The 27,129-nt window shown below is 50.0% G+C and overlaps 1 protein-coding gene across 1 annotated transcript; it reads right to left on the bottom strand.

The window, feature by feature from the left end:
* Positions 1 to 988: 988 nt before the first annotated feature.
* LOC129472055 (lymphocyte-specific protein 1-like) lies at positions 989 to 24,661 on the bottom strand. The gene is made up of 10 exons (XM_063631252.1): positions 24,613 to 24,661; positions 18,832 to 18,968; positions 17,497 to 17,662; positions 15,540 to 15,681; positions 15,067 to 15,159; positions 14,771 to 14,814; positions 14,514 to 14,595; positions 12,393 to 12,527; positions 8,654 to 8,753; positions 989 to 1,909 (listed from the first exon to the last, which is right to left on the bottom strand). The coding sequence occupies exons 3-9, from the start codon at positions 17,619 to 17,621 to the stop codon at positions 8,727 to 8,729; spliced, it is 648 nt and encodes a 215-aa protein (XP_063487322.1). The 5' UTR covers positions 17,622 to 17,662; positions 18,832 to 18,968; positions 24,613 to 24,661; the 3' UTR covers positions 989 to 1,909; positions 8,654 to 8,726.
* Between the last annotated feature and the right edge of the window lie 2,468 nt (positions 24,662 to 27,129).

Here is a 27,129-nt window from a genome sequence, read left to right on the forward strand (position 1 = left end):
TCAAGAAAAGACTTTTTTCTCTCTTATGAATATCATGTTAGCAGTATTTGTTTTCTCCAGAAATGATGAGGAAATAAAAATATGAGTATGTGGGTAATTAGAGTAGTTTCTTAAAGAAATGAGTTAGGCAACAGGCTAATAATGTATACTTCACTGGCTTTTGAATGCCAACAATCATTCTTTATAAGACACAGATATTTTCTAAAGAACAAGTATGTGAACCTGAAAAGTAATCACCACTTGGTAGTGACAATATGGATAGGGTGAAGGGCGTCATCAAGAAGCAATGAAAAGATACATTTGCAGCTAAATTTGAAAACCATGATGTTTAGTACATATGGTAATAAAGAATACTTTCTTCTGTTTCGACATTATTTTAGAATTTAAGATAGAAGCTAAAATACCTAGGGATAATGATATGACTATCAAAAATTAAAAATTTAAGGACATTTTGAGTATTATAAGAATGAGAACTTACTACCCAACGAACAGGGGACAATTAATTATGCTCCATATCCATTGAATTAAAAGACAGGCCCATTACCTGGATAATTTGAAAGTTTAATTTTATTTAAAAGTCTTGTTTCATTCATCAAGCTAAAGGATTAGCTCCCAGAAATATTCTAGGATTGCATATCCCCAACTGTGTAGGAAGTATAGAAAGAATGTTATAAGGGCCACCATCTAAACATTATTATGTAAATAATTTAGTACCATTCCATTTGCCTTTGTAGATTTAAAAATGTAAATGGCTTTCTCATATTACAAAACATCATTTTTCAAAACCCAGATAAACATAGTATATTGCAAGAGAATAATTATTTTCTTTATTAAAAAAGAAATGCTGGATGCTAAGTCCAAAATACATAAATTATGTTATACTAATAACTACTAACATTTTGTTCATTAAAACATAAAAGTCAAATATTTTAAAATGATCTTTAAATGATTAATAACATGTTGATCTTTTTCTTCTTTCTGTAAATCTTTTTGAGTCTTAAAAATACTAAACTATACAAGCAATATTAAATAGTACATAAACTTGGATTAAAATATTCAAATTTACTAGAATGTGGACATTGGAAAGAATGAAAATACACAGAAGCATAAAGCAGCAGATATAAAATTAAGAAAGGAACTAAGAGTGTTTAAAGTACATATTCATCTGTAGTCTAATGTCTACCATAAACAGTGAGTCTTCTCAGTAAAACACAAATTGTTCATGAAGGGAAAAAGCATGTTGTATTACAGAATATTCAACATAATTTTTTTCGTACTAACTTGTGCCTGGAATATTATTGGTTTTTCTATTATGAACTTATGCACTTCCGAATTTTTTTCATAAAAAATTGTGTTTACAACTCCATTCAAAAGCAGTTTTGGGTGGGTTTTTTTTTTTCGAGACAGAGTTTTGCTCTTTCACCCGGGCTGGAGTGCAATGGTGCAAACTTGGCTCACAGCAACCTAGCAACCTTCGCCTCCCAGGTTCAGGTGATTTTCTTGCCTCAGCCTCCCGAGTGGTTAGGACTACAAGCATGCACCACCATGCCTGGCTAATTTTGGGCTTTTAGTAGAGACGTGGTTTTGCCATGTTGACCAGGCTGGTCTTGAACTCCTGACCTGAGGTAATCTGCCCACCTTGGCCTCCCAAAGTGCTGGGTATGGGCAAGAGCCACCATACCCGGCCTCAAAAGCAGTTTTTAAAAGCAAACACAATATAACACCAAAGTTGAAAAATCTATGCTCACCCAAGGATGCCAGGTTTAAGAAATTATTTATAGAATACTGCATCAAAAACAAGACAATAACCCAAAATATACCATTAAAGATGTATCCACTCCTACAACTAGAGATAATTAATCTATCTGGTAGCAAATGATACTTCAATCAGTTTCAGCATGTCTGAAATCTGTAACGACAAAAGTGATAAAACATGACCTTCATTCTTCATTAGACTCTTACAACACTTGAAGGAAAACAATTTCTGAAGCACAAAGAGGTAAAGAGGTGCAATCTTTCAAAAAGATATTCAGTGTTCAAAATCCAAGAGTGCAACATCAGGCTGGGTGCGGTGGCTTACGCCTGTAATCCCAGCACTTTGGGAGACCATGGTGGGTGGATCACCTGAGGTCAGGAGTTCGAGACCAGCCCGGCCAACATGGTGAAACCCTGACTCTACTAAAAACACAAAAATTAGCCAGGCATGGTGGTGTGCACCTGTAGTCCTAGCTACTTGGGGGACTGAGACAGGAGAATCACTTGAACCTGGGAGGTGGAGGTCGTAGTGAACGGAGATCATACCACCTCACTCCAGCGTCAGTAACAGAATGAGATTCCATCTCAAAAAAAAAAAAAAGAGTGTAATATCGGTATACACAGATAATATACTGAATGAAACAAATAGAATAATTTGAAGAGGCATCTTGATGAACAAGGAGTCATTAGAAAGGTTGTTTTCATGTCTTTGAAGGAAATTGCAATGTGAGAAATTAGTACTTTGACTAAATTTAGTAAATTTAGTACTATACTAAAAATTTATGTGAGAATTTGGTACTTTGACTAAATTTAGTAAATTTAGTACTATTTACTACTATACTAAAAGTACTATTTAGTGCTGTACTATTTACTACTATACTAAAAAGTACTATTTAGTACTATACTATTTAGTACTATACTAAAAGTACTATTTAGTACTATACTAAAAGTTTATTGCTAACATGTATTGAGTTATTAACGTGTGTTAGGCAGAGTACCATATAATTTGCACATGTTATCTCATTTATTGTAGGTAAAACGTAATTTCGAACTCTGGGAGTATATATGAATTAGATGGAATAAAATTCTATTTAAATGGCCATCAGTAAATCGGTATCTAGGAACAGGGTGATACAGTGCCCAAGTTTTCTATTCTTCTAAATGTTGTGTTTCATTTTCAACGTTTTCTTGGATATTGCTCTTTTTTGGTCATTTTGATTTTTTTTATTTTAGAAAACTAATAAATTGACTCTTCTTGGTACTGACTCTTGGGTTTTATAGAAGAAAAAGTAATTAAATTCTGTACATTTACCTTTACCTCATTTTTTCTCTTTTAAATTTATTTTAATTGACATATAATAGATGTACATCTTATGGGGTACAGAGTGATATTTTTATATATTTATGCAATGCGTAAAGATCAAGTCAGAGTCATTATCATATCCATTACCCAAATCATGTATTATTTCTTTGCAGTGAGAATATTCAAAATCTTTTATTTTAGTTATTTGAAAACACACAATAAATTCCCGTTAACTACAGTCACCCAACAGTGCTGTAGAGAACTAGAACTTCTTCCTTCTCTCCAGCTGTAATTTTGTACGTATTAACCACATTTTTCCTATACTCTTATTTCTCCTACTCTTTCCAGGATATGGTAACCAGAACACTACCGTTATCTACTTCTACGAGATTAAAAATTTTAACTTCCATACATAAGTGAGAACATGTAGTTATGTGGTGTTTATGTTTCTATGCCAGGCTTATTTCACCTAACATAATGCCCTCCACTTGCATTCTTGTTGCCACAAATAACAGGATTTTGTTCTTTATTATGACTAAAGAATATTCCATTATATATGTATGTCACATTATTTTATCCATTCATCTGTTGATAGACACTTATGTTGATTCCATATCCTGGCTATTGTGAATAGTGCTGTAATAAACATGGGGGTGCAGGTAACTCTTTGATATACTGATTTTGTTTCCTTTGGATATATACTGAAAACCATATGATTAAATTAATAAACACAATAAAAGCGTTTGGCAAAATTAAATATTGTTACATGACAAAAAACCTCTCAACAATTTAGTATAGAAAATATATGCCTTAACACGGAAGGACATAAAGGACAAATCTACAGCTAAGATCATACTGAATGTGGAAAAGGTGAAAGATTTTACTGTGAACAAGAAAAAGATTTTACTGGAACAAGAAAAGAATGCCTATTTTCACCAATCATATTTCACATAGTGAAAGTCTTAGCCAGGACAATTAGGTTAGAGAAAAAAATAAAGGACATCTGAATTGGAAAGGAGACAGTCAAATTGTCCCTGTTTAAAGACAATGTGATCTTATACACGGAAAAAAATAAGACTCTACCAAAAGCTTCTTAGGGTGATAAATGAAATGAATAAAGTTGCAGGATATAAATCAACATACAAAAATCAGTAGCATTTCTATATATTGATAGTAAACTAGCTGAAACAAGAAACTAAGAAAGCAATTCCGTTTACAATAGTTACAAAAATGTACTTAGAAATAAATTTAACCAAGGAAGTAAAAGATTTCTACAACAAAATGAAAGAAATTAAAGAAAACACAAAAAAGGAAAGACATCAACGTTTATAGATTGAAATAATATTCTTAAAATGACCCACTATCCTATGTGATTTACAAATTTAGTACAATCACTAGCTTGTATTTTTAAAAGCACCTTTGCTGCATATTCTTAAGATACTCAATGACAATGCCTGGATTTAAGTTTGAGGTGTTATTATATCTATTTTATATTGGGCACAATATAATGTTATCAGAGATAACAGTTTTGATTGGTCCTAGGTCATACAGTAATATATACATTGCGATTTATAGACAAGCTATCTTTTAATACTCAGGCATTTAGAAAGTTCATTTAGACAAAGTCATAAAAACTTGCCTTCCATTCTGCCTATATCACCTAAAAATCCTAATTTAAGAGGTGATAACATTTTTTATTTGATATACAATTTATCAACACAATAAAAATCTAACAATTATTGTGTGCAGAGTGTGAAAATCTCATCAGATTAAGGAACACAAAGTCATCCTTTTCATATTTCGGAAGTAAAACTGTTTTGGAAACTGTTATTTTTAGAAACAGTTAAAAACATTTTTTCATTAGTTTTTCATGTAAAATTGTGACAACCAGCATGAAATAACTGTCATCACAGAAGCATGGTATATTCGATTCCAAAATATATTCTGTGGAAGTTTTAATATATTTATGTATTATTTATACTTAAATTGTAACCCATAATGTACAGATATTTTTTCCTTCATCTCTTAAGAATATTCTTAATAAAATTAAAATTAATGAATTATAAGTTTTTTTGGTTGGGAAAATGAATAGACACACACGTGACAGTACATCACTTCACCTCATCATTTCATCTCATTTCATCATTTCATCTCATAATTTTATCTCATCATTTTATCTCATCATTTCATCTCATCCCATCTCATCTCATCATTTCATCATATCATCTCATCATTCATCTCATCATTTCATCAAATCTCATCTCATTTCCATTTATTTCATTTCATTTCACTATTTCATTTCATCTAATTTCATTTCATTATTTCACTGTGTCATTTCATATCTCATTTCATCTCATATTTTTCATCTCATTTTTCATATCATTTTCATCTCATCATTTCATCTCAATTCATTTCATCTCATTTAATCTCATCTCATCATTTCATCCTTTCATTTTGACATTTCATCTCATCATTTCATCTCATTTCATTATTTCATTTCATCTCATTTCATTATTTCACCTTATTTCATTATTTCATCTCATCTCACTTCATCTCATCTCATTTCATCTCATCATTTTTCATCTCATCATTTAATCTCATTTCATTTCATTTCACCTCATCATTTCATCTCACCACATCTCTTCATTTCATCATTTCATTTCAACATTTCATCATTTCATCTCATCATTTCATCTCATCTCATCTTTCAATTTCATTTCAATATCATTTCTTTTCATTTCATCTCATTTCATTATTTCATTTCATTTCGTCTCATTTAATCTCATCATTTTTCATCTCATTTTTCATCTCATCATCTCATCTCATCATTTCATCATTTCCTCATTTCATCTCATCTCATTTCAATTTCATTTCATTATTTCATTATTTCATTTCATTTCTCCTCATTTCATTTCATCTCATCTCATCTCATTTCATCTCATTTCTTCTCATCTCGTCTCATCATTTCACCATTTCATCTCATCATTTCATGTCATCTCACCTCATCTCATCATTTCATCTCATTTCATCTCATCATTTCATCTCATCCTTTCATCTCATCATTTCATCTTATCATTTCATCTCATTTCATCTCATTTCCTCTCATCATGTCATTTCATCTCACCATTTCTTATTACATCTCATCATTTTATCTCATTTCATCTCATCTCAATTCAATTTCCTTTCATTATTTCATTTCATCTCACTTCATTTCATCTCATTCATTTCATCTCATTTCATTACATCTCATCATTTCCTCTCATTACATCTCATCTCATTTCATCTCATCATTTCATCTCATCATTTCCATTTCATTTCCATTTCATTATTTCATTTCATCATTTAATTTCATCATCTCATTTAATTTCACCTCATTTCATTATTTCATTTCATTTTTTCATTTCATTGTCATTTCATTTCATCTCATTACATTTCGTCTAATTTCATTTCATCTCATTTCATATCATTTCATTTCACCTCATCATCTTTTCATCTCATCATTTCATCTCATCATCTCATCAACTCATTTCATCTTATCACTTCATCATTTCATCTCATCATTTCATCTCATATCTTCTCATTTCAATTTCATTTCATTTTTTCATTTCATTATTTCATCTCATTTCATTATTTCATCTCATCTCATCACATCTCATCATTTCATCATTTTATTTCATTATTTCATCTCATAATTTCATCTCATCTCATTCAATTTTATTTCAATTTCATTTCATTTATTTCATTTCATCTCATTATTTCATCTCATTATTTCATTATTTCATTTCATCTCATCATTTCATCTCATCATTTCATCTCATCATCTCATCTCATCATTTCATCTCATCATCTCATCATTTCATATCATCATTTTATCTCACCATTTCATCTCATCTCATCTCATTTCATCTCGTCTCATTTCATCATTACATCTCATCATTTCATCATCATTTTATGTCATTTCATGTCATCATTTCATCACATCTCATCTCATCTCATTTCATTCCATCATTTCAGTATTTCATCTCATTTCATCTCATCATTTCAACTCATTTCATCTCATCTCATTTCCATTTCATTTCCATTCATTATTCCATTTCATCATTTCATTTCATTATTTCATTTCATTATGTCATTTCATCTCATTACATTTCATGTCATCTAATTTCATCTCCTCTCATCATTTCATCATTTCATCTCGTCATTTCATCTCATTATTTCATCTGATTTCATGTCATCATATCATGTCATCATTTCATCACATCTCATCTCATCATTTAATCTCATTATTTAATCTCATTTCATCTCATCATTTCATCTCATCTCATCATTTCATCATTTCATCTCATCATTTTGTCTCATCTCACTTCCATTTCATTTCCATTTCATTATTTCATCATTTCATTATTTCATTTCATCTCATTTCATTATTTCATTTCATTATGTCATTTTATTATGTCATTTTATTTCATCTCATTACATTTTATCTCGTCTCATTTCATCTCATCTCATTTCATTTCATCTCATCATTTCATCTCATGATTTCATCTTTCATCTTATCTCATTTCATCATTTCATCTCATCATTTCATCTTATCTCATTTCAATTTCATTTCAATTTCATCATTACATTTCATAATTTCCTTTCATTATTTCATTTCATTTCATCTCATTTCATTATTTCATTTCATTTCATCTCATCTCATCATTTCATCTCATTTTTCAGATCATTTCATCTCATCATTTCATCTCATCATTTCATCTTATCTCATCTCATTTCATCATTTCATCTCATCATTCATCTCATTTCATCTCATTTTAGCTCATTATTTTGTCTCATCTCATTTCAATTTCATTTCATTATTTCATATCATTTCACTATTTCATTTCATTTCATTTCATCATTTCATCTCATCATTTCATCATTTCATCCATCATCTCATCATTTCATCTCATTTCATCTCATCTCATCTCCTTTCAATTTCTTTGCAATTTTGTCATTTCGTCTCATCATTTCAACTCACCATTTCATCTCAAAACTTCACCTCATCTCATCATTTCGTCATTTCATCTCATCATTTCATCTCATCTCAAGTCATCTGATCATTTCATCTAAGTGAAATGATGTAATGGAATCGTGAAATGAAATGGATAGGATGCCCTCAGTGATGTTAAATTTAAAAATTGTTTGTTTTCATGTATTCATTTTTATATTTATATGTATTTATATTTATATTTACTTATATTTCTTTTTACTTACTTTATTTATATTTTTACTTCTTTCTTTATTTATAGACAAGGTCCTGTTCTGTGGCCTAGGCTGGAATGCAGTGGTGCATTCATAGTTCACTGCAGCCTCAAGCAAACCTCCCACCTCAGCCTCCCAGGTAGCTGGAACCCCAGGTGCGCACCACCAGACCTGGCTAATATTTTATTATTTGTAGAGATAGAGGCTTGCTATGCTGCCCAGGCTGGTCTCAAACTCCTGGGCTCAAGCAATCCTCCTGCCTTGGCATCCCAAAATGCTGGGATTACAGACATGAGCCACAGTGCCCAACCTGTTTATTTATTTATTTATTTAATAAAGACAAGGTCTCACTATGTTGCCCAGGCTGGTCTTCAACTCCTGGCCTCAAACGATTCTCCAAACTTGGCCTCTCAAAATGTTGGGATTACAGGTATGAGCCATCATGCCTGGCCTAAAAATAGTATTATATTTTTGTGTTATATAATTTTCAATTAGGTAATATGAATATTCTGTACAGGAAATATGCCCTTAATTACATAGACATAAACATTTGTTACACTGAGAAAAATCTAATAGAGCTAAAAATAAAAATTAATTTGGAAAGGTCATTAGATACTCATACATTCTTACGTTTACACATTCTTTCATATATTCATATATTCTTTTAACGGTATCAATGGTTTGGAGTTATGTGTACAAAACCATGTAATACAACTAATAACAGACTAATAACTAATAACTAATACAACTAATAATTACAATTCAAGGCATATTATATACAAAGCTTCAACTTCTCATCATTTCCTTTTTTGTTTTTTTTCTTTCTGTTTTGGCAGATACTATGAACACAACATTCAACTCACAGACACTATGGAGCCCTTACTAAGCATAAAGTACTGTGAAAGGCCAGGGCTAGGACAGAACTGAGACAGGGCCAGGGATATGACAGAACTGGGGCAGGGTCATGGCCAGAGAAAAACCAGGGGCAGGGTCACAGCCAGGGACATGACAGGACCAAGGCCAGGGCCAGAAGCAGGGCAGAACCAGGACCAGGGCAGGGACATGGCAGGGCCAGGGCCATGGCAGGATCAGGGCCAGCAGAAGGCCAGGGCAGGGCTAGGGTAGCACAGGGCCAAGGCAGGGCAGGATCAGTGTAGAGCAAGGAATGGGCCAGGGTATGGCAGGGCAGGGACAGGGAGGTCCAGGGCCAGAGTCAGGTCCAGGACATGGACAGGGCAGGGCCAGAAACATGGCAGGACCAGAAAGGGGACAGGGCAAGGGCAAGGCCAGAGAAGGACCACGGAAAAAACATGGCCAGGGAGGGTCCAGGGCAAGGGCAAGGCCAGGGCAGAACCAGAGCCAGGGCAGGCCAAAGGCAGGGCCAGGGCAGGGCAAGGCCAGGGTAGGGCAGGGCCAGTGTAGGGTGAGGGTAGGGCCAGGGCGAGTTCAGGGCCAGGGCAGGACTAAGATAGCACAAGGCCAAGGCAGGGCCAGGGCAGGGCCAAAGGAGGGGTCAGGGCCAAGCATGGCCAGTATGGGGCCTGGGGATTGTCAGGGCCAGGGCCAGGGTCAAGGCTGGGCCAGGGACAGGGCCAGAGCAAGGGCAGGGCCAGGGAGAAGGCAGAACCAGAGAGGATCCAGAGCAAGGGCAGGGCCAGGGCAGAACCAGGACCAAGACAAGGCAAAGCCAAGGCCAGGGCAGGGCAAGACCAGGGAAGCGCAAGGCCAGGGTAGAAAAGGTCAGGGTAGGGCCAGGCCAGGGTAGGAGAAGGCCATGGTAGGGCCAAGGCCAAGGCAGGGCAGGGTTAGGATAGCACAGGGCATGGCAAAAAACAGGGCAGGGCCACAGCAGTGCCAGGACTAGCAACAGGGCGAGGGCAAGCGCTGGACCACAGCATAGTGGGGACAATACAGGGCTAGGACAGAGGATGGCAAGGCAGGTCCAGGGCCATTTCATGGACTCGGTAGGCCTGGGGTCAGGCCAGGGCAGGGCAAGGGCAAGGCCAGGGAGAAGGCAGGGCCGGGGCCAAGGCAGTGCCAGGGCAGGGCTGGGCCCAGGCTGGGACACGCAGGGCAGAGCATGGCCTGTGCAAGGCAGGGCTAGAGCCAGGCCATAGAGATGGGAGGGCAACACCAAGGCAGATTCAGGGTAGATCCAGAGCTGAGCAGGGTCAGGGCAGGTCCAGAGTCGAGGCAGAGCTAGGGCCCAGGCAGGGCCATGGCAGCACCAGGGCAGAGGAGGGCAGGGCAATGCAGGACTGGGCCATGGCAGTGTATGGTCAGCTCCAGGGCAGGGCCAGAAACAGGACAGGGCCAGGGCCAATGCTCAGGCCAGGGACACGGCATGACAGGAAGTGCCAGAGCAGGGCTGGGCCAATGTTGGGGCAGGGCAAATCAGGCCAGAACACCTCCAAGTCCAGCTCTGGCCCTGCCTTGGCCCTGGCCACAGAAAAAGAGTAGAGTAGGGCAGGACCAGAGCCAGGCCATACACAGAGTAGGGCAAATGCCTACGCAAGGCTAGGGTAGTGCCAGGGCTAAGGCAAGGTCAGGGAAGGTCCAGGGCTGAGTCAAGGCTACAACCAATACAGGGCAAAGGCCGGGGCAGATCTAGGGCACAAGCAGGGCAGGCTAGGGCACAGCAATGGCAAGAACAGGCCATGACAGGGCCAGCCCAGGATAGAACAGGGCACAGGCAGGGCAGGGCCAGGGCCATGGCTGGGACAGGACAATGACCAGGACCAGGGTCCAGGCCAGGGCAAGGGTATGGCCAGGGCAGAGGTAGGGCCAGAGCCAGGGTCTGGGCAGGGCCAAGGCAGGTCCATTGCAGGGCCAGGGTTCAGACCAGGGCCAGAGCAGGGCTGGGGCAGGACCAGGGCCAGGACCAGGAAAGGGCAATGTCAGGACAAGGGCCATGGCAGGACCAGCAACCGGGCTAGGGCCAGGACAGGGACAGGGTCAGGGCTAGGGCCAGAATAGCATGCCAGGGTAGAGCCAGGCCAAATTAGGGCCTGGACAGGGTCAGGACCAGGGCTGGGCCAGGGTATGGCCTTAAGTAGCGAAGGGCCAGGGCCAGGGTCCATGCCAGTGCCAGCGCCAGTCCAGGGCAGAGGCAGGGCCATGGCCAGGTCTAGGACAAGGCTGGGGCAGGGCCAAGGTCTGGGTCAGGGTCAGCACAAGACCAGGACAGAGCCAGGGGAGGAACAGGGCCTTGGTAGGGCCAGGTTAAATCAGGGACAAGACACCTGCAAATCCACTTCAGGGCCAGGGTCAGGGCAGGGTCAGTTCAGGGCCAGGGCCAAGACAGGGCCAGGGCCAGGGCTGTCAGGACCATTGGCAGGGCCAGGGCCATGGCAGGACCAGGGTCAGGAGCAGGGGTCAATGCTGGGCCAAGGCCACAGATGGGACCAGGTCTGTGCTAGGGCCAGTGTGAGGGCCAAGGCGGGGTCAGGGCAAGGCCAAAGGGAAGGCAGGGCAAGGACAGGGTGGAGCAGGCGTGGGGTAGCACAGGGTTAAGTCAGGGCACGACCAACCAGGGCAGGTCTACGGCTGGGGCCAGGGCAGGGCCAGGGACGGGGCAGGGCCAGAGCCAGGGCAGGGCCAAGACAGTGGCAGCTCCAGGGCAGGGCCAGGGTTAGGACCACGGACACGTCCAAGGCCAGTGCCAGGGTAAGGGCAAGGGCAGGGGCAGGGCCAGGGTCATCTAAGAACCAGGGACAAAGCCAGGCCCAGAGCAGGGCCAGGACAGGTACCTGGCAGGGCTAGGGTCTGGGACAGGGCCATGGTGGGGCCAGGGCCACAACCAGGCCTGTGCTATGGCCAGGTCCAACACACTGCCTACCAAAACATTTTCTGTGCGATCCCAGTGGAAGAGGCAGGGAAAGGAATAAAGGTGCCATCCACCACCACTCAGACAACACAGCCTTCTACACCAGCAAGGGTGAACCCAACCCTACAGCAATACCTCAGGGTTCTGTCTGTCCACATTCATCCTGGACAGTCCCACACTTGTCTTAACGAGGAAACCTGGCCTGCTACTGAACTCCCAGGTGCTGGCTCTGCAGCCCAGCCTTGCCCCTGGAGGGGACCTTACCTTGCAGGACGGAGTCTTGGCCGCAGACTGAGCCTGTACCTCACCCGTCTCCCACTGACTCTTGGTACTGGCCACGGCCATGCTGGGCAGCTCTATGGAGGCCTGGTGGGCTAGCTTGGGGGTCCGGCCAGCGGTCTGCAGAGGAGGAAAAGCATCAGGGTTACCTTAGTGGACAGCCACCACGGTCACATCAGAGGGTCACACTGGGCAACCCTCTGCTTTGTGTTTGTGTTTTCCCCGGGAGCGCTTTCCCAATGAAGCCCTAGAGTGGGGATCACTGGAAAGATGTGCCTTCCTCCATTCGATGCAATTGTGAGACACCTCCCTGTCCTGAAGAGCATCAAGGAGATGATTGCGCACAGGACAGATGTGGGTCTGCCTCCATGCTGCTCATGGGGTAGGGCTGGGGGACCATGGGATGGATGGAGGGACATTGAATGGATGGAGGGACAGTGGTTAAATTTCAGGGTACTGGTTGGATGGGGGATCATTGATTAGATGGAGGAGTATTGGTTGTATAGAAGGGTGTTGATGAAGGAATATTGATTGGATGGAGGAGTACTGATTATATGAGGGAGTATTTGTTAGATGGAGGGGCATTGATTGAATGTAGTAGTATTGGTTGGATAGAGCCATATTGGTTCCATGAAGGGGCACTGATTGCATGCAACGACATTGATCGGCAAAGGAGTATTGGTTGGATGGAAGGGCACTGGTAGGATGGAAAGGTATTGACTGGATGGAGAAGCAGTGAATGAATGAAGGAGTATTGATTGGATGCGGAAGTATTGCTTGGATGGAGGAATATTGATAGGATACAGGAGCATTGATAGGATGGAGGAGTACTTGTTGGATGGAGAGGCATTAATTGGATGGAGGAATATTGGTAAGATAGAGGAGTGCTTCTTGGATAAGTGAGTACTGGGTGGATGGAGGGGTACTGGGTGGATGGAGGCACGCTGATTTAGCAGAAGAGTATTGGTTTGATGGAGGGGCACTGGGTGGATGGAGGGGCACTGATTTAGTAGAGGAGTATAGGTTGGATGGAAGGATACTGGTTAGATAGAGATGTCCTGATTAGATAAAGAAGTATTGGTTGAATAGAAGGGCACTGATTGGACGCAGAGGCATTGATTGGGTGAAACTATTTTGGTTGGATGGATGGAAATTGATAGAAGGCCATTGATTGGATGCAAGGCATTATTGGATGGAGGGGCATTGATTGGATGAAGTTGTTTGGTTGGCTGGAGGGGAATTGACTGAATGGAGGAGCACTGAATGCATTGATTGGATGAAGGTGTATTGGTTGGATTGAAGGGAGTTGGTGGATGAAGGAATATAGGTTGGATGCAGGCACACTGACTGGATGGAGGAGTATTGGATGATTGGATGGAGAGGTACTGATTGAATGGAGGGGCTGGCATGTGGGATTGGCATTGGTTACATGGTGAGCCATTAATTGAATAGACGAGTATTGGTTGGATGGAGGATATTGGTCAGATGGAGAAGCATTGATGGATGGAGGAGAATTGATTGGATGGGAGGGACACTGATTGGATGGAGAGGCATTGATTGGATGGAGAGGCACTGATTGGATGTAGTAGTATTGGATGGATGGAGGAATCTTGATTGGATGGAGGGGTATTGATTGGATTAAGGAGTACTGGTTGGATAAAGGGGCATTGATTGACTGGAGGAATATTGGCTGGATAGAGGAGCACTGATAGGATGAAAGAGCATTGATTGGATGGTGGAGTATTGTTCCGAAGGGGACATTGATTGAATGGAGACACTGAATAATTGGAGGAGTATTGGTTGCAGGAGTATTGGTTGTATAAAGGAACATTAATTGGATGCAGGAGCATTGATAGGATGGGAGATTATTGGTTGGATGGAGTAGCATTGATTGAAAGGAGGGGCATTGATTACATGGAGGGACATTGATTAGATGGAGGGGCATTGATTGGGTACAGGGGCACTGATTGGATGGAGAAGCATTCAACCTATCCAGGGTGTAGGATGAATAAGGTGGCATTGATTGGATGGAAGAGAGCTGGTTGGATTAAGGAATGGTGCCAGGATGCAGGAGGGACCTGACAGCAGAGGGGAGCCAGATCATACCTCGATGGCCTGGGTGTATTGTTCCAGCCAGTGGTCAATCTTGGAGATGGGCAAGTCTGGCTGGGATTTCTTCACACTGTTACTGGAGGGTAGAAGATGTGTCAGGCCCCATGTCTCCCACAAGACTTCTCCCAACCTGCCCAAGCCTCTCCCAGAGCCCCCTTGGTCTCCAGATCTTTACCCTGTGACTCTCTTCAACCCCCTCTTGGGGAAACCTAAGATCTGAGCCCAGAAAGCAGACAGACAGACAGACAGACCGCTTCTCTATGGAGCAGTTTAGGAACTCGGTCCTGTCGATGAGCTGCAGAGGATGGATAGAGACACAGACCTGCAGCAGCTAAGGTAAAGCCCACCCTCCATCTCCCCAGCTACTCCATCCACTAATCCAACCTCCAACCCTTATATCACGGGGGTTTGCTGAGCGCCGGGCAATGGGCGGATAGCAGACAAAAGCCAAGCCTGGGCCTGGTCTTCCTGTGGCTGGCATGTGGGATTGGCCTTTTGGGTATGAGTCTGGGAGAGGGGAGACAGCAGGCTTTGCAGCTTGACCTACTTTGATGGGAGGGCTCAGGTGAGGTGAGCTCTGTTCGATGGTCCCCTCCAAGACCAAGGGGCTGGGTGTCCTGGGCTGCTGATATTTCTGGTGCTAGAAAAAAAAAAAAAAAACAGAAACAGACATCCCAGGTGACCCCCTGCTTGTACCCCTCCTGCCCTGCCCAGCACCTGTGGGAAAAAATGCTGTTCCTCCCTGAGCCCCAGGTTCTCTGTGGCCCTGACATGCTCGTTTTGGAGCTGGTGGGGAGGGACCAAGGAGTCTGGGGAAATGACTCCAGATCTTGCAAGAGGATCACTGAGCCTCGCCCTCTCTGAGAATGCGGGCACAGAAGGGAATGCAAGGTCTACGGGTGTGGGGTGCTGACCCACTCTGGCCTAGACCCACAGGGCCCACAGAGGGGTGCAGACAGCAAAGGCTGGCTCATCCCTGGGGTGGGGGTACAACCAGACCCTCTGAGGTGGAGCCATCACCTCCTCCTGTTCCTCCTCAGCCCCTGAGGCCTCCAGGTTGTCCTGGACAGTGTCCTCTGGGCCTGGCCCCTCCTTGCTCAGACTCAGCTCCTCCAGGTGGACTTCGTCACTGTCCTCCTTTTCGCAGGCATGCAGGCTGGGCCTGTGGGTGGAAAGGGAGGCAAAGCCGTTCTAGGCCCGTTGGATTGCTTGGTTGATCCCTTCCTTTTTCCAAGCCTCAGTTTCCCCATCTGTAAAATGAAGGTAGTCAGGCTACTTGAGTGCCAAGGGTTCTGAGACCCAAGCCCATTGGGAAACAAGGTCCAGTGGCCTCAGAGCCAGCACAGTCTGCTTGGGCCCCTGTGTCAGGGCCTGAGGCCCTTGGGGAACTGCCCAGTCCCCGCTAGGCAGGGCTCTACAGACTGAGGGTCCCCCAGGCACTGAGGCTGGGTTCAACCCCCCAGCTTTCCGGCTGGGCCTCAGCTTGGCAGCTGCTCACAACTCAGTTGGTCTGGCGGGGTCCCCGCGGGGCCAGGCTGCCGGGGCCACCACTCCTGTTCTGCTCCCTGTGGGGGCCCTTGGGTGTTTGGGGGACTGGAGGCTGGGTCATTTGGAGGGCTAGGCAGGGGTAGGGGCCAGGTCACTGAGGAACAGGGCCAAGGGGCTGCCAGCTGTGGGGGAGGGGAGGCCAGCCAGCTGGCAGCTTCCAGCAGCTCTGCATTTGAGCAGGACTGAACCTGGAGGAGAAGATGGGAAATTCTCGAATTTTCCATGATTTCAGGCCCCTGGGTATGCGTGCCAGCCAAGACCCAGACCCACCCACCCAAGGTGAGCAGGGGTCTGAGCCAGCAGCAGCCACACAGAGGGGCCATTCAGGAGCAGGTCTGTGCAGCCAGGCAGGTGCAGGGGGTGGGGTGGCAGCCGCAGAGCTGGGCTCCACGGAAGATTCAAAGTGCCCCCTGCTGGTGGGGGCAGCCTTGCCCACCTAGGCCTGAGGCGAGGGAGAAGGGAGCTGCCCAATCTCAGAAAAGCAGGGCCGCTGATTCCTAAGCGCATAGGGGGAGACTGAGGTCTGGGGAGGGGGGCGGTGGGCACTGTGCCAGGCCAGGACCAGTGGCTCTTGGGGAGTGGGAGCCTGGTTGTAGGAGGACAAGGGAGTGTCGCTCAGCAACACTGGTCCCTAGAGCTCCAGGCTGGTTTAGGGCCTCAGAGGGGCCAGGAAAAACCCTGACCAGGGAGAACTGTCAGCCCAGCCATGAGCTCTGGTCCCACTCAAGGCAAGGGGGTCCTGAGCAGGGCTGGGGTCCCAGATGGCCTGCACCCTGCAGGGCAGGTGGGGTCAGCCCCATCATGGCCGCAGATGACAGAGTGGCAAGGAGCCTGAGCAGGGGTAGTGAGGTGGGGCTTGGGAGCAGCCCGTCGGGCCTGTTGGGGTTGAGACAGGCACACACATCCCCACATCTGGAAAATGTGTCCTCCCAGCCAACTCTCCAGCATGCACATCTGGAAATACCTGCTCCCCTCTGTGGGAATGGAGATCTGCCAGCCCCGAGGGAGGAAGGGGCGGCGGCGGGCTCTCAGCCTCCATTACAAAAGCGGCCGCAGCTGTGTGCTGATGTGGCAGCACCCGGCCTGGCCTCGCAGCTGCCTGGATGAGGCCCCGGGGCCCTGGGGAGCCCCGTAATGAGGTTTCCTCGCGGCCCCTCGCCGGCCACCATGCTGTCTCGCCTTCTTCCTCCCTTCCCTCCTTTCTCCCCCTTTCCTGGCCATGGGGGCATTTCAGGGGCTGCTTGGAAAGGGGAGATGGGGTGGCTGCTCAGGCGCAGGTTGAGGGCCTGAAGGGAGCTCTGCTGTGCCCCAATCCGCCCAGCGCCTGCCCTCGAGGTCCAGAGGGAGCCCCGCTCTGCCGAGCACCTGCCCTCGAGGCGTGGAGGGAGCCCCGCTCTGCCCAGCAACCACCCTCGAGGCCCTCACTCACCCGTCCTCTTGCTTGCCCTCAGGACTCCTGCATTGGGGCGGGCTCTCCGCTGTCCGAGGCGCCCTACGCCCCCTCGTGCTGCTGCCACTGCTCTGGCCCCTGGGACCAGTTGCCAAAGCCCTCATCCTCACCCAGTTCAGGGGCCTCCGAGGGCTTCAGGCTGAGGCTGAGGGTAGCAGCATGGAGCTAAGGACTGGGCGGCTGCTGTCTCCTCTGCTCAGGGCCCACACTCACCTCACAGCGCCCGCTCAGGCCCTGGACTCCAAGTGTGGGAGACCCTGTCTGCCACAGAGCTGGCTCTGGGCTGTGTCTCCTGTGGTCAGAATCCCTGAGGGCAGGGCTGTGCCTCCCCCGTCGGTTCTGGGGCAGCCTGAGAACTGTGCTTCTTCTATCAGTCCAGGATTCCTTGAGGCTCAGCAGGGCTATGCCTCCCCCATCAGCTTGGCGCTCCCTGAGGGTAAGGCTGTGCCTCTTCCATCAGTGTAGGGCTCCCTGAGGGCAGGGCTGTGCCTCCCCTGTCAGCCTGTGGCTCCCTAAGGGCAGGGCTGTGCTTCTCCCATCACTTCGGGATTCGCTAGGGCAGGGCTGGGCCTCCCCCGTCAGCCTGTGGCTCCCTAAGAGCAGGGCTGTGTTTCTCCCATCAGTCTGGGGCCCCCTATGGCAGGGCTGTGCCTCCCCCATCATCCTGGGGCTCCCCAAGGGCTGCCCTGGTCCCCACAAGGACCCTACATGAGGTCCTCCTAAGCCCCGACTTCTCAGGCCTCGCATGTGGCAGGGGGAGCCCCGGGATAGCTGGGGCCCTTGGTGGGGTGGCCAAGGGCCTGACTATGGTGACCGCTGAACCCCACTCTGCCCAAGGCTGCTGACTTGGAGAAAATGGAACAAAAGAGGCCAGGAGGAAGGGAAGCATTGTTGGGAAAACAGCCCAGCCCAGCCCAGCCACGGAGGCCTCCTGGACCCAAGAAGGAAGCAAGCCAACCTGGCCACGAAGTTGGACGTGGCTCTGTGAGTCACTGGCGGGGGAGTCTGGTGGGGGGCTCAGGCCAGGCTGCGTGGCTGGGGTCAGAGGCGGTCCGAGCAAGGGCCAGGGCACAGGCACAGAGCCTGGGTCAGCGCCCAGGAGGCAGCCAGGTATTGGCAGACCCTCATCCAGGGCTGTGGCCACCCTCACCCCAGGAGCACTCACCCACTCCCGCGCCTGCTCCTGGGGGCCCTTCCTCGCTCTCATCCTGCACTGGAACCCCCAAGCCCAGGCCCTTGACCTCTCCCTCTGCCCAGGCCCCAGGGTACATGAATAGGGGCTAGAGCCCAGGCATGTGGTAGGGGGCTGCTCACAGCATCTCCTGCTCCGGTCTCTCTGGGACAAGGCCACCTCCGTCCCCGTCCTGGGCCGGAAGCTGCCTGTCTCTCTCACGCTGGCATTGCTCGCGGACGGCCTCCTCCTCGTCCTCCACACTCCAGGAGCAGTGGGCCTGGTGGGGGACACACAGGGAGTCATGCCACAGCCGACACAGGTGCTGTTTTGCACCCATTCTTCCTATCTACACAGGCCTTGCTGGGGCCACACGGTGCAGGCAGCCCTGTCCACGAAGGCAGTCCCAGGCTGGCCCTCAGGCCTCACCTTGTCCATCTTTAAATAGAGGCTGCCTACATGGTCATGAGGTGCCCTCTGGCCCAGGAGAGGGTCCTGGGACCCTGTGAGGATCTGGGCACACCTGTGCCCTGTGGGGATGAAGGTGGGACTCCAAGGCCCATTCAAGCCTGAAGAAACTCAAGGACAGGACAAAAGATCCTCTGTCTCCCTCTCCCAGCCTGCCTCTCTCCCTAAGTAGAACCAAGACCTAGACCCAGGTGACCCTGGAGGGTCCAGGAAGAAGATACTGGAGTCCAGGGAGACTGGCCACAGCGCACCACCAGGCGGCACCTCCACCCTACCTGCGGGTGCTCCCTCCTGCACCCCAAAGGCAGGGCGTGTTGGGGAAAGGGGACCCTGCATGAGGTCCAAGGCTGAGGAAAGGAGGGCCTGAGCATGTCCAGGCAGGACACCTCCTGTCCCACCACCAGCCCCGCTCACAGAAGCCCTGCAGACCCGTGGGCTCCTGCCTGGGCGTAACCCCATAGCTGGGGGCACCTTACAGGGTCGGCTGACTCAACCCCACCCCATCCTTATTTCAGAGCCCTCTGCGGAGTCTCTCTGAGCTATTTCTTTTGTTTGTTTGAGACGGAGTTTCGCTCTTGTTGTCCAGGCTGGAGTGCAATGGTGTGACCTTGGCTCACGGCAACCTCCGCCTCCTGGGTTCAAGCGATTCTCCTGCCTCAGCCTCCTGAGTAGCTGGGATTACAGGCATGCACCACCATGCCCAGCTAATTTTGTATTTTTTAGTAGAGACAGGGTTTCTCCGTGTTGGTCAGGCTGGTCCCAAACTCCCGACCTCAGGTGATCCACCCGCCTCGGCCTCCCAAAGTGCTAGGATTACAGGGATGAGCCACCGCACCCAGCCGATTGAGCCATTTCAAAAATGGGGAAACTGAGGTAAGGGAGTGCCTCTGTTCTCAGAGCCTGAAACCATGGCTTCTTGGGGTCCCATACGCCCCCCTCAGGGACAGAGGTAGACACAGGCTGGCCTGGACCTGGGCATCAGAGCCCCGGCCCAGCAGCTCTCAGATGGTCCATGTCCTGCAGACACTGCTGACTCAGCTGTCACGGCCCTGCCTCCCATTACCCTCCTAGAGCCTGAGGGGGCGTCCAGGGTCTCTATGCTCCTACAGAGCTAATTATCCCAGACCCAGGGAGGGAGCCCAGGCCAGAACAGGGAGCAGGGCTGGGGTCTCCCTGCTGGGGTCTCAGTTCTTCCCAGCCAGTGGCCGCTGCCTGACCCTGCAGCCTGATCCCCACTGGGCCCCAGTCCCCAGGCCAGACAGCCCTGCCAGCGTGTGATCTAATCTCTTCTAGGTCTCCCCTAAGCCTCTCAGACAAAAGCCAGGCCATTCCACAGGCCCAAGTTCAAGGCCCACTCCCCCACCGAAGACACAGGGGACTCCAGCCACTCAAACCCAGCCGCCTGTGCACCCCGCCCCCCGCATCCGCCTGCCCGTCCTGCTCCTCAGAAGTGCCTTCAACTCCAGGCCCCCGAGGAAGCCACTTAATTCCCCACACCTGGCTCCCATCATCTGGGCAGATGAGGCCCAGCTTCCCGCTTCTGCCGGCCTCTGCGTGGCTGGGGGCTGCTGGGCCTCGTTCCACCTGGGGAGGCAGAGCCTGGGGTGCAGGGGCCCTCGTGCTCACCCACGCCCCAGCCCCTCCAAACGGAGAGTGGCGCAGAGCTGGGGCAGAGTGTTGGCAGAGGTGGAGGGCTTCCATGGAGGAGAAGCCTGGCCATGTTGCTCCCCATGTTCCCATGTCCCAGCCCCTCCATGTGAGCAAGGTCTCAGCTGGGGTGTGTGTCCCTGGGCCTGGGGCATGAGACAGAGCCCAAGCTCCTCCTTGGACCTGGGCTTCCGATGGGTCCAAGGCCCTCACTCCAGCTCCACAGACCCCCTCCACCAAGCCATAGGGGAGGCGGGGCTTGGAAGCACACATTGGCGCAGAGACCCCAGAAGCTCGTGTGCACACGTTTCCTCAGGTTCACCCCTAAAGGCAACGAGTCCGGGCCCCAACAGCCCCATAAAGGCCTTCGCTCTGCTCACAGCTCATGCCCAACACATGGAGTGCGGCCAGGCGTGGGACTCCCTAGGCCTGGGGCACACGCAGGTGCGCACCCAACTCACACACGTTCTCCACGAGCCCACGCTCCGGCCACACAGGCACACATGCCCGCACCCCATGCACACACAAGTATGCACGTGCTCACAAACGGGAACCCTTGACATCCACGTGCGTGTGCAGACAGGCTTGGGAACAAGGGGACCACGTCCCCCTCCAGGGATCCCTTCAGGGTGCTGCAGCCTCACTTTAGTGAGGCAAACATTGACTGTTGGCCTTGCCATTGCCCCGACAACGGCGGTGCCGGCCCTGGCATGAGACCCAGGTGTGTGCTCTGGGAACATCATCTCTGCAGAGCTGGGCCCCTGGAGGATCACTATGACTGAGCTCTCCCTGGCTAGGGGCCTGTGGGAGAGAGTGGGGGTGCAGAGTAAGCATATCCTGGTGTCTCCCCTAAAACCCAGTGCTGGGGAGAAGCCCCGCTGGCCCCTGGCCTCTGACCCAGCAGAGCTGAGGACGTGGAGGCCTCTGGGCCCCTTCTCCGTCTCCTCCCTTTGCCCTACCCCAGGATATGAGTCATGCGGGCCCCCTCCCCATGACCTCACCCCCTCACTATTTCACAGCTGAGCTCCGTTCTGGGAACTGAAAGGGGGGCAGCTCTCCTGGGGTGGGGTGGGGGCCTCTGGCCTGGGAAAGACGCCCCCCTCGGCCAGCGGCCCAGACCCCTTGGCATGCACCGCGGAGCTGTCAGGACTCTGGGATGGCCGACCCCGCCCGTGGCCCTGGCTCAGCCCCATGCAGCTGGGATGGATTTGGTGTTCCTGCGCAAATGCAGTTAGGCGATTTCCTGTGTCTGTTCTGGCTCCGAAGCCCAAGGTTCAGCCCAAGGGGCCAGGCGGTGGGGGGGCTCCATCCACCTCCCACCCCAGCACACCCCCGCACCCTCACAGTCCCAGGCTCCACCTCGGGGCCTGGCCCCCAGCCGGGGACACGAGTATGCACAGAACCCTGACGGATGCCTCGTTCTGAGTGGAGCTCCCCAAGCTCAGGTCTGTTCCTGTCGGCCTTGTCCACTGCCAACCACCCCTGACTCGGGACACTGGCCCTTATTCTCCTTCCTCCACAGACCCCCCCCCCCACCTCTACCTCCCAGTCGCCACTGAGGGCCTGAGAACGCCCATCCTCGGCCCAGCACTCCCAGCTACCCACTGCCGTCCTCCCCCTGCCTGGAAGTGCAGACACTTGCAGAATGGGTGTCCGGCTCGGTCCCTGTCCTGACTCTGTCCCCTGCAGGCAGCTCCTGTGGCTGCCCCACCCGGCTGTCCTGAGCCCAGAGGTCGGCTGGAGAGGGTCAGTCCTCTCTGGGGTCCTGGGGAGTGAGGAGACTCTGGTGAAGAGCAAGGGATGCAGGATGTCGAGGGGAGGGGGAGCTTCTCCTCCAGGCCTGACCACAGGTCTCCTGAACACCACAGGGAGCTGGCAGGAGGCCTGAGGAGTCGGGTTGGGCCTTCCACCAGGGTGGTTCGGGACTCCCTGCACAGCACTGAGGTCTCTGGTCCCCTCATGAGCCCAGCCTCCCCTGGGGTCATAGACTTGACCCCTCAAGTCACTGCAGAGCCCAAGAGTGGAGAGACATAGCACCGTGTGCCAGGAAAAGGTGCCCACAGGGGCCCTTCGTGGCTGAGGCTTCCAGAGGGTAGTGGGACAGCAACCCTGCTCCCTGCCAGCTGCCTACCACAGCGTTCATGATACAGCTTCGGAGTGTGGGTCGGGGTCTATCTGGGAAGCCAGGGCAAAGGCGGCGGCAGCTGGCAGCACCCATACCCACAGCTGGGGCACTGCTCACATGAGCCCCCATCAGCAGGCCCCTTGGTTGTGCCCACACGCAGGGGTCCTGGCCCAGGGAGGGGGTAGTCCAGGGAAGGGCTCGAGGGTGTGGCACAGGCCAGCTGTCACTCCTCCCTGGAGAGGCAGCTGGGGACGCAGCTGGGAGGGGAGCCAGGAGCAGAGACAGCCCGGAGCCAGCAGGTGGGTGACAGGTGGGGCAGCGGGAGGGGCACGCGCTGTCTGCCTGAGGCTGGGGTGTAGAGACGGGAACCTGCCCCCCAATGCCTGGTGCTGGCCCAGCCTCCCCCTGGGGCCTCTAGCACCTTCCCAGTTGTGTCTCCACCCTCCTGGACATGGCGGGGGAGGATGGGGGTCAACCCCTTTCCTTGTAGTCCCGTGCCAGTGGGCGAGAGAGACGACCCAGTGAGCAGGACCCTAGCCTCTCTGCCTGGGGAGGCCAGGTGATGAGCCACCCGGAGTGGGAGGAGGCCTTGAACTTGGGTCTGAAAGATGAGCAGGGGTTTGCTGGGCCGGGTGCAGGCAAGAGCTAATGCAGGAAGGCAGAGAGCAGGAGCGCTTAGAGGGAGTGGCTCTGTGAAGCCGGAGCCAGATGGCTGAACCTCACTCAGGAGGAAGCACTGGGACCCTCTCTGCTCACGCTGGGTCCCCCGCCTCCCTCTAGGATCCCCACACCCAGGTCCTTCTGGGCCTCTGCCGCACAGATCAGGTCTGGAAGGCTCCCTGGAGGAGGTGGCGCCTGGACTTGGACAGCGGCCTGCAGAGCGGGCTTCCCTCACAACCCTGGGAAGACAGAACTCCTCAGCAGGTTGATGTGGGGGAGGGCGGAGCCTCCCTCCAAGGCACCAGCCCAGTGCTGGGGGCAACACAGAGAGCCAGAAGCTAGCCGGGGCGGGAGGCTCTGCCCCCCAAGGGCTTTACATGCCGAAGCCCCCATGGCCAAGCTGGGACCCTGGGTCAGCCCAGGCCGGCCGTGAGAAAGGAGACTGTGGGCCCCACCCCATCACACAGGGAGGAGGTGCTGTGCCCGCTGGGGGGGCAGCTGCCTCTCTCTGGGCCCTTTGGGTGGGAAGAGGCTTGGTGAGGTAGAAAGCCCAGCCCCACCCAGCAGCGTTGCCTTCTCACAGTGGCAGCCCTTTGTAACCCGGGGGGTCCCTGCAGGGCCTCTCCTTGTTTTCTCACCATGGGGCAGCATTTGGGGGCCTCTTGAGGGACCCCCTAGATGCTTCTACTCAGAGCCCCCAAAGCCAAGGAGCCTCCACTCCTCTGCAGCCTCCCCTGCCGGTTCTCGCTACCCAGGGTTCAGTGGCCTGGGGGCTGACGGATGCGGTCGCCTCTGCCAAGGCCCCTCCCGGCGCCTCCCTGGCTCATCCAGCCCACCTCCTTCCCACGCTGGCTCAGGCAAAGTGCTCTGGTCACCAGGAGCCCTTCCTGACCAGCCCCGGCCCCTTCTTGGCCTTCGCCCCACCTGGCCTCCCCTGGAGTCCTGGCCTGGGTGCTGGGCCTGCTGGGTCCAGAGCCCACCCCGCCCTGAACGACCCCGAGCCTCAGCCACCCTCAGTTCTTACCCTTTCACAGCTCGGGAGTAGAGCCTGGGCCTGAGGTCTCCTGTGTGCCTCTCTGCGCCTGCGCCGGCGCTGTGGGCCTCTCTGCGCCTGCGCCGGCGCTGTGGGCCTCTCTGCGCCTGCGCCGGCGCTGTGGGCCTCTCTGCGCCTGCGCCGGCGCTGTGGGCCTCTCTGCGCCTGCGCCGGCGCTGTGGGCCTCTCTGCGCCTGCGCCGGCGCTGTGGGCCTCTCTGCGCCTGCGCCGGCGCTGTGGGCCTCTCTGCGCCTGCGCCGGCGCTGTGGGCCTCTCTGCGCCTGCGCCGGCGCTGTGGGCCTCTCTGCGCCTGCGCCGGCGCTGTGGGCCTCTCTGCGCCTGCGCCGGCGCTGTGGGCCTCTCTGCGCCTGCGCCGGCGCCGTGTGCCTTTGCTAGGGCAGAGCTGCGTTCTCCTCAGCACACGACCGGAGAGCGTCGCGCGGGCGGAGCTTAGTTCTCTGCACAGACTTCGGAGATAAAGCGAAGGCGGAGCAATGTTCTCCTCAGCACAAACCCGGGTGGGCCGGGGGCACCGCGAGGGCGGAGCTGCATTCGGCTCAGCACAGAACTTGGGGCACTGCCTCGCTTTGGGACAACTCGGGGCCGCATCGACGGTGAATAAAATTCTTCCTGTGTCCAGTCGTGTTTGCGGTTGGTGGCAGCGATGGACACTACAGCCAGCCAGAGCGTAGAAAGGCGTCGGGGTAAGTGGGCTATCCAGGCTGCACTGCGGGTGGCCTGGGACGGGTTGGGGGCCCTATCTCAGGCGTCACTGCCCGCTTTGGGTGGCTGGTTGGGTGTGCTATCTGGGGCTGTGCTGCCTGCACCGGGCGGGGGGGCGGTTTGGGGGCCCAAACCGGGGCTGCACTGCCCTTGACGGGAAGCCGGTTGGGGGCACTATCCCAGACTGTATTGCTGGCAACAGGGAGGTGGGCTAAGTGTGCTATCCGGGGCTGCACTGCGCAGCTGTGGGGGGGGTGGCGGTTTTGGGTTGAGGGCGCTATGGGGTGCTGCGATGCCCATGGTGTGGACAGGCGGGGCGGTTTGGGTGTGTTGGGTGTGCTATTGTGGGGGGGCGACACTGCTGGTGGTAGGGGGCAGGGTGGGTTGGGGGCCATATCAGGGGCTGCGCTGATTGCTTTAGCTAGGATTTCTGGTACTATGTTAACAGTGGTGACAGTGGGCATCCTTATCATGTTCCAGATCTTAGAGGAAAAGCTTTCCATTTTTCCCCATTCCATATGATTCTAGCTGTGGGTGTCTTTCCTGTAGTTTTTATTATGTTGCGGTATGTTTCTTCTGTACCCGTTTCTTTGAGGATTTATAGCATGAAGGGATGTTGAATTTCATCAAATGCTTTTTCAATTTCAGTTGACATGATCATACTGTTTTTGTCGTTTATTTGGTTGATATGATGTATCACATTGTATGTTGAGTGACCCTTGCATCCCAGGGATACATCCCACTTGATCGTGATGAATTATCTTTTTAATGTATTACTGAATTTGTTTCACTGGTATTTTGTTGAGGATTTTTGCATCAATATTAGAGATACTGGCCTGTAGTTTCCTTCTTTGATGGCTTTGTCTGATTTTGGTATCACAGTAATAATGGTCTCATAGAATAAGTTTGGAAGTATTCCCTCCTGTTTTTCAAAATAGTTTGAGTAGGATTCGTACTAGGTCTTTAAATTGTTTGGTGTGAAGCCATCAGCAGTGAAGACATCAGTTGTTGGGCTTTTCTTTACTGGGAGACTTTTTCTGATGGCTTCGATCTCATTACTTGTTGCCAATCTGTTCTGGTCATGGATGTTTTCATTGTTCAGCCCAAGTAGGTTGTATGCATCTAGGAATTTGCCAATTTCTACTAGGCTTTCCAATTTATTGGCATATAATAGCCAGTTATGATCCTTTGAATTTCTGAAGTATTAGTTGTAATGTCTCCTTTTTTTTATCTGTGGATTTTATTTATTTGAATCTTGTCTCTTTTTTCTTAGTTAGCCTGGTTAAAACTTTGTCAATTTTGTTTAGCTTTCCAGAAAACCAACTTTTCGTTTAATCTTGTGTGTTTTTTATTTCAATTTTATTTCTGCTACGATGTTATTTATTTTCTTATTTTCGGTTTAGTTCTTACTTTACTAGTTCTTTAAGATGTTTATTTGAAGTTTTTCTTTTGTTTGGATGGTAGACTCTTATAGCTATAAATCTTTGCCTTTGTCCTGCTTTCTGCTTAACAATTTTGGTATATTGTGTTTTCATTACCCTTTGTTTCATGAAATTTTTGAATTTCTGTCTTAGTATCTTCATTGACCTGCTAGTCATTTATTCAGGAGAGTAGTGTTTAACTTCCCTGTGATTGTATTCTTTCCAAAGTTACTCTACTTATTGATACCTATTTTCATTCCTTTGTAGTGAAAGAAGATGGCCACGGAGACAGCGGCATGGTGGGAGTGGTAGGAGCCGGCCGTCAGCGAGAGCTGCTCCGTGCCTGGCTGCTGGATGCTAGAGC

This window comes from Symphalangus syndactylus, chromosome 22 (assembly GCF_028878055.3).
Source record: "Symphalangus syndactylus isolate Jambi chromosome 22, NHGRI_mSymSyn1-v2.1_pri, whole genome shotgun sequence".
Lineage (NCBI taxonomy): Eukaryota > Metazoa > Chordata > Mammalia > Primates > Hylobatidae > Symphalangus > Symphalangus syndactylus.

Bases quoted from the DNA above. Each gene is read 5' to 3' on its own strand.
- LOC129472055 (XM_063631252.1), bottom strand. From the start codon at position 17,621: ATGAGGGCTTTGGCAACTGGTCCCAGGGGCCAGAGCAGTGGCAGCAGC. The intron at 14,815-15,066 runs GTAGGTCAAGCT...CATCCTCTGCAG, and splicing joins ACCTGAGCCCTCCCATCAAA to CTCATCGACAGGACCGAGTT. The intron at 8,754-12,392 runs GTAAGGTCCCCT...TACTATTTTTAG, and splicing joins CCAAGACTCCGTCCTGCAAG to GCCAGGCATGATGGCTCATA.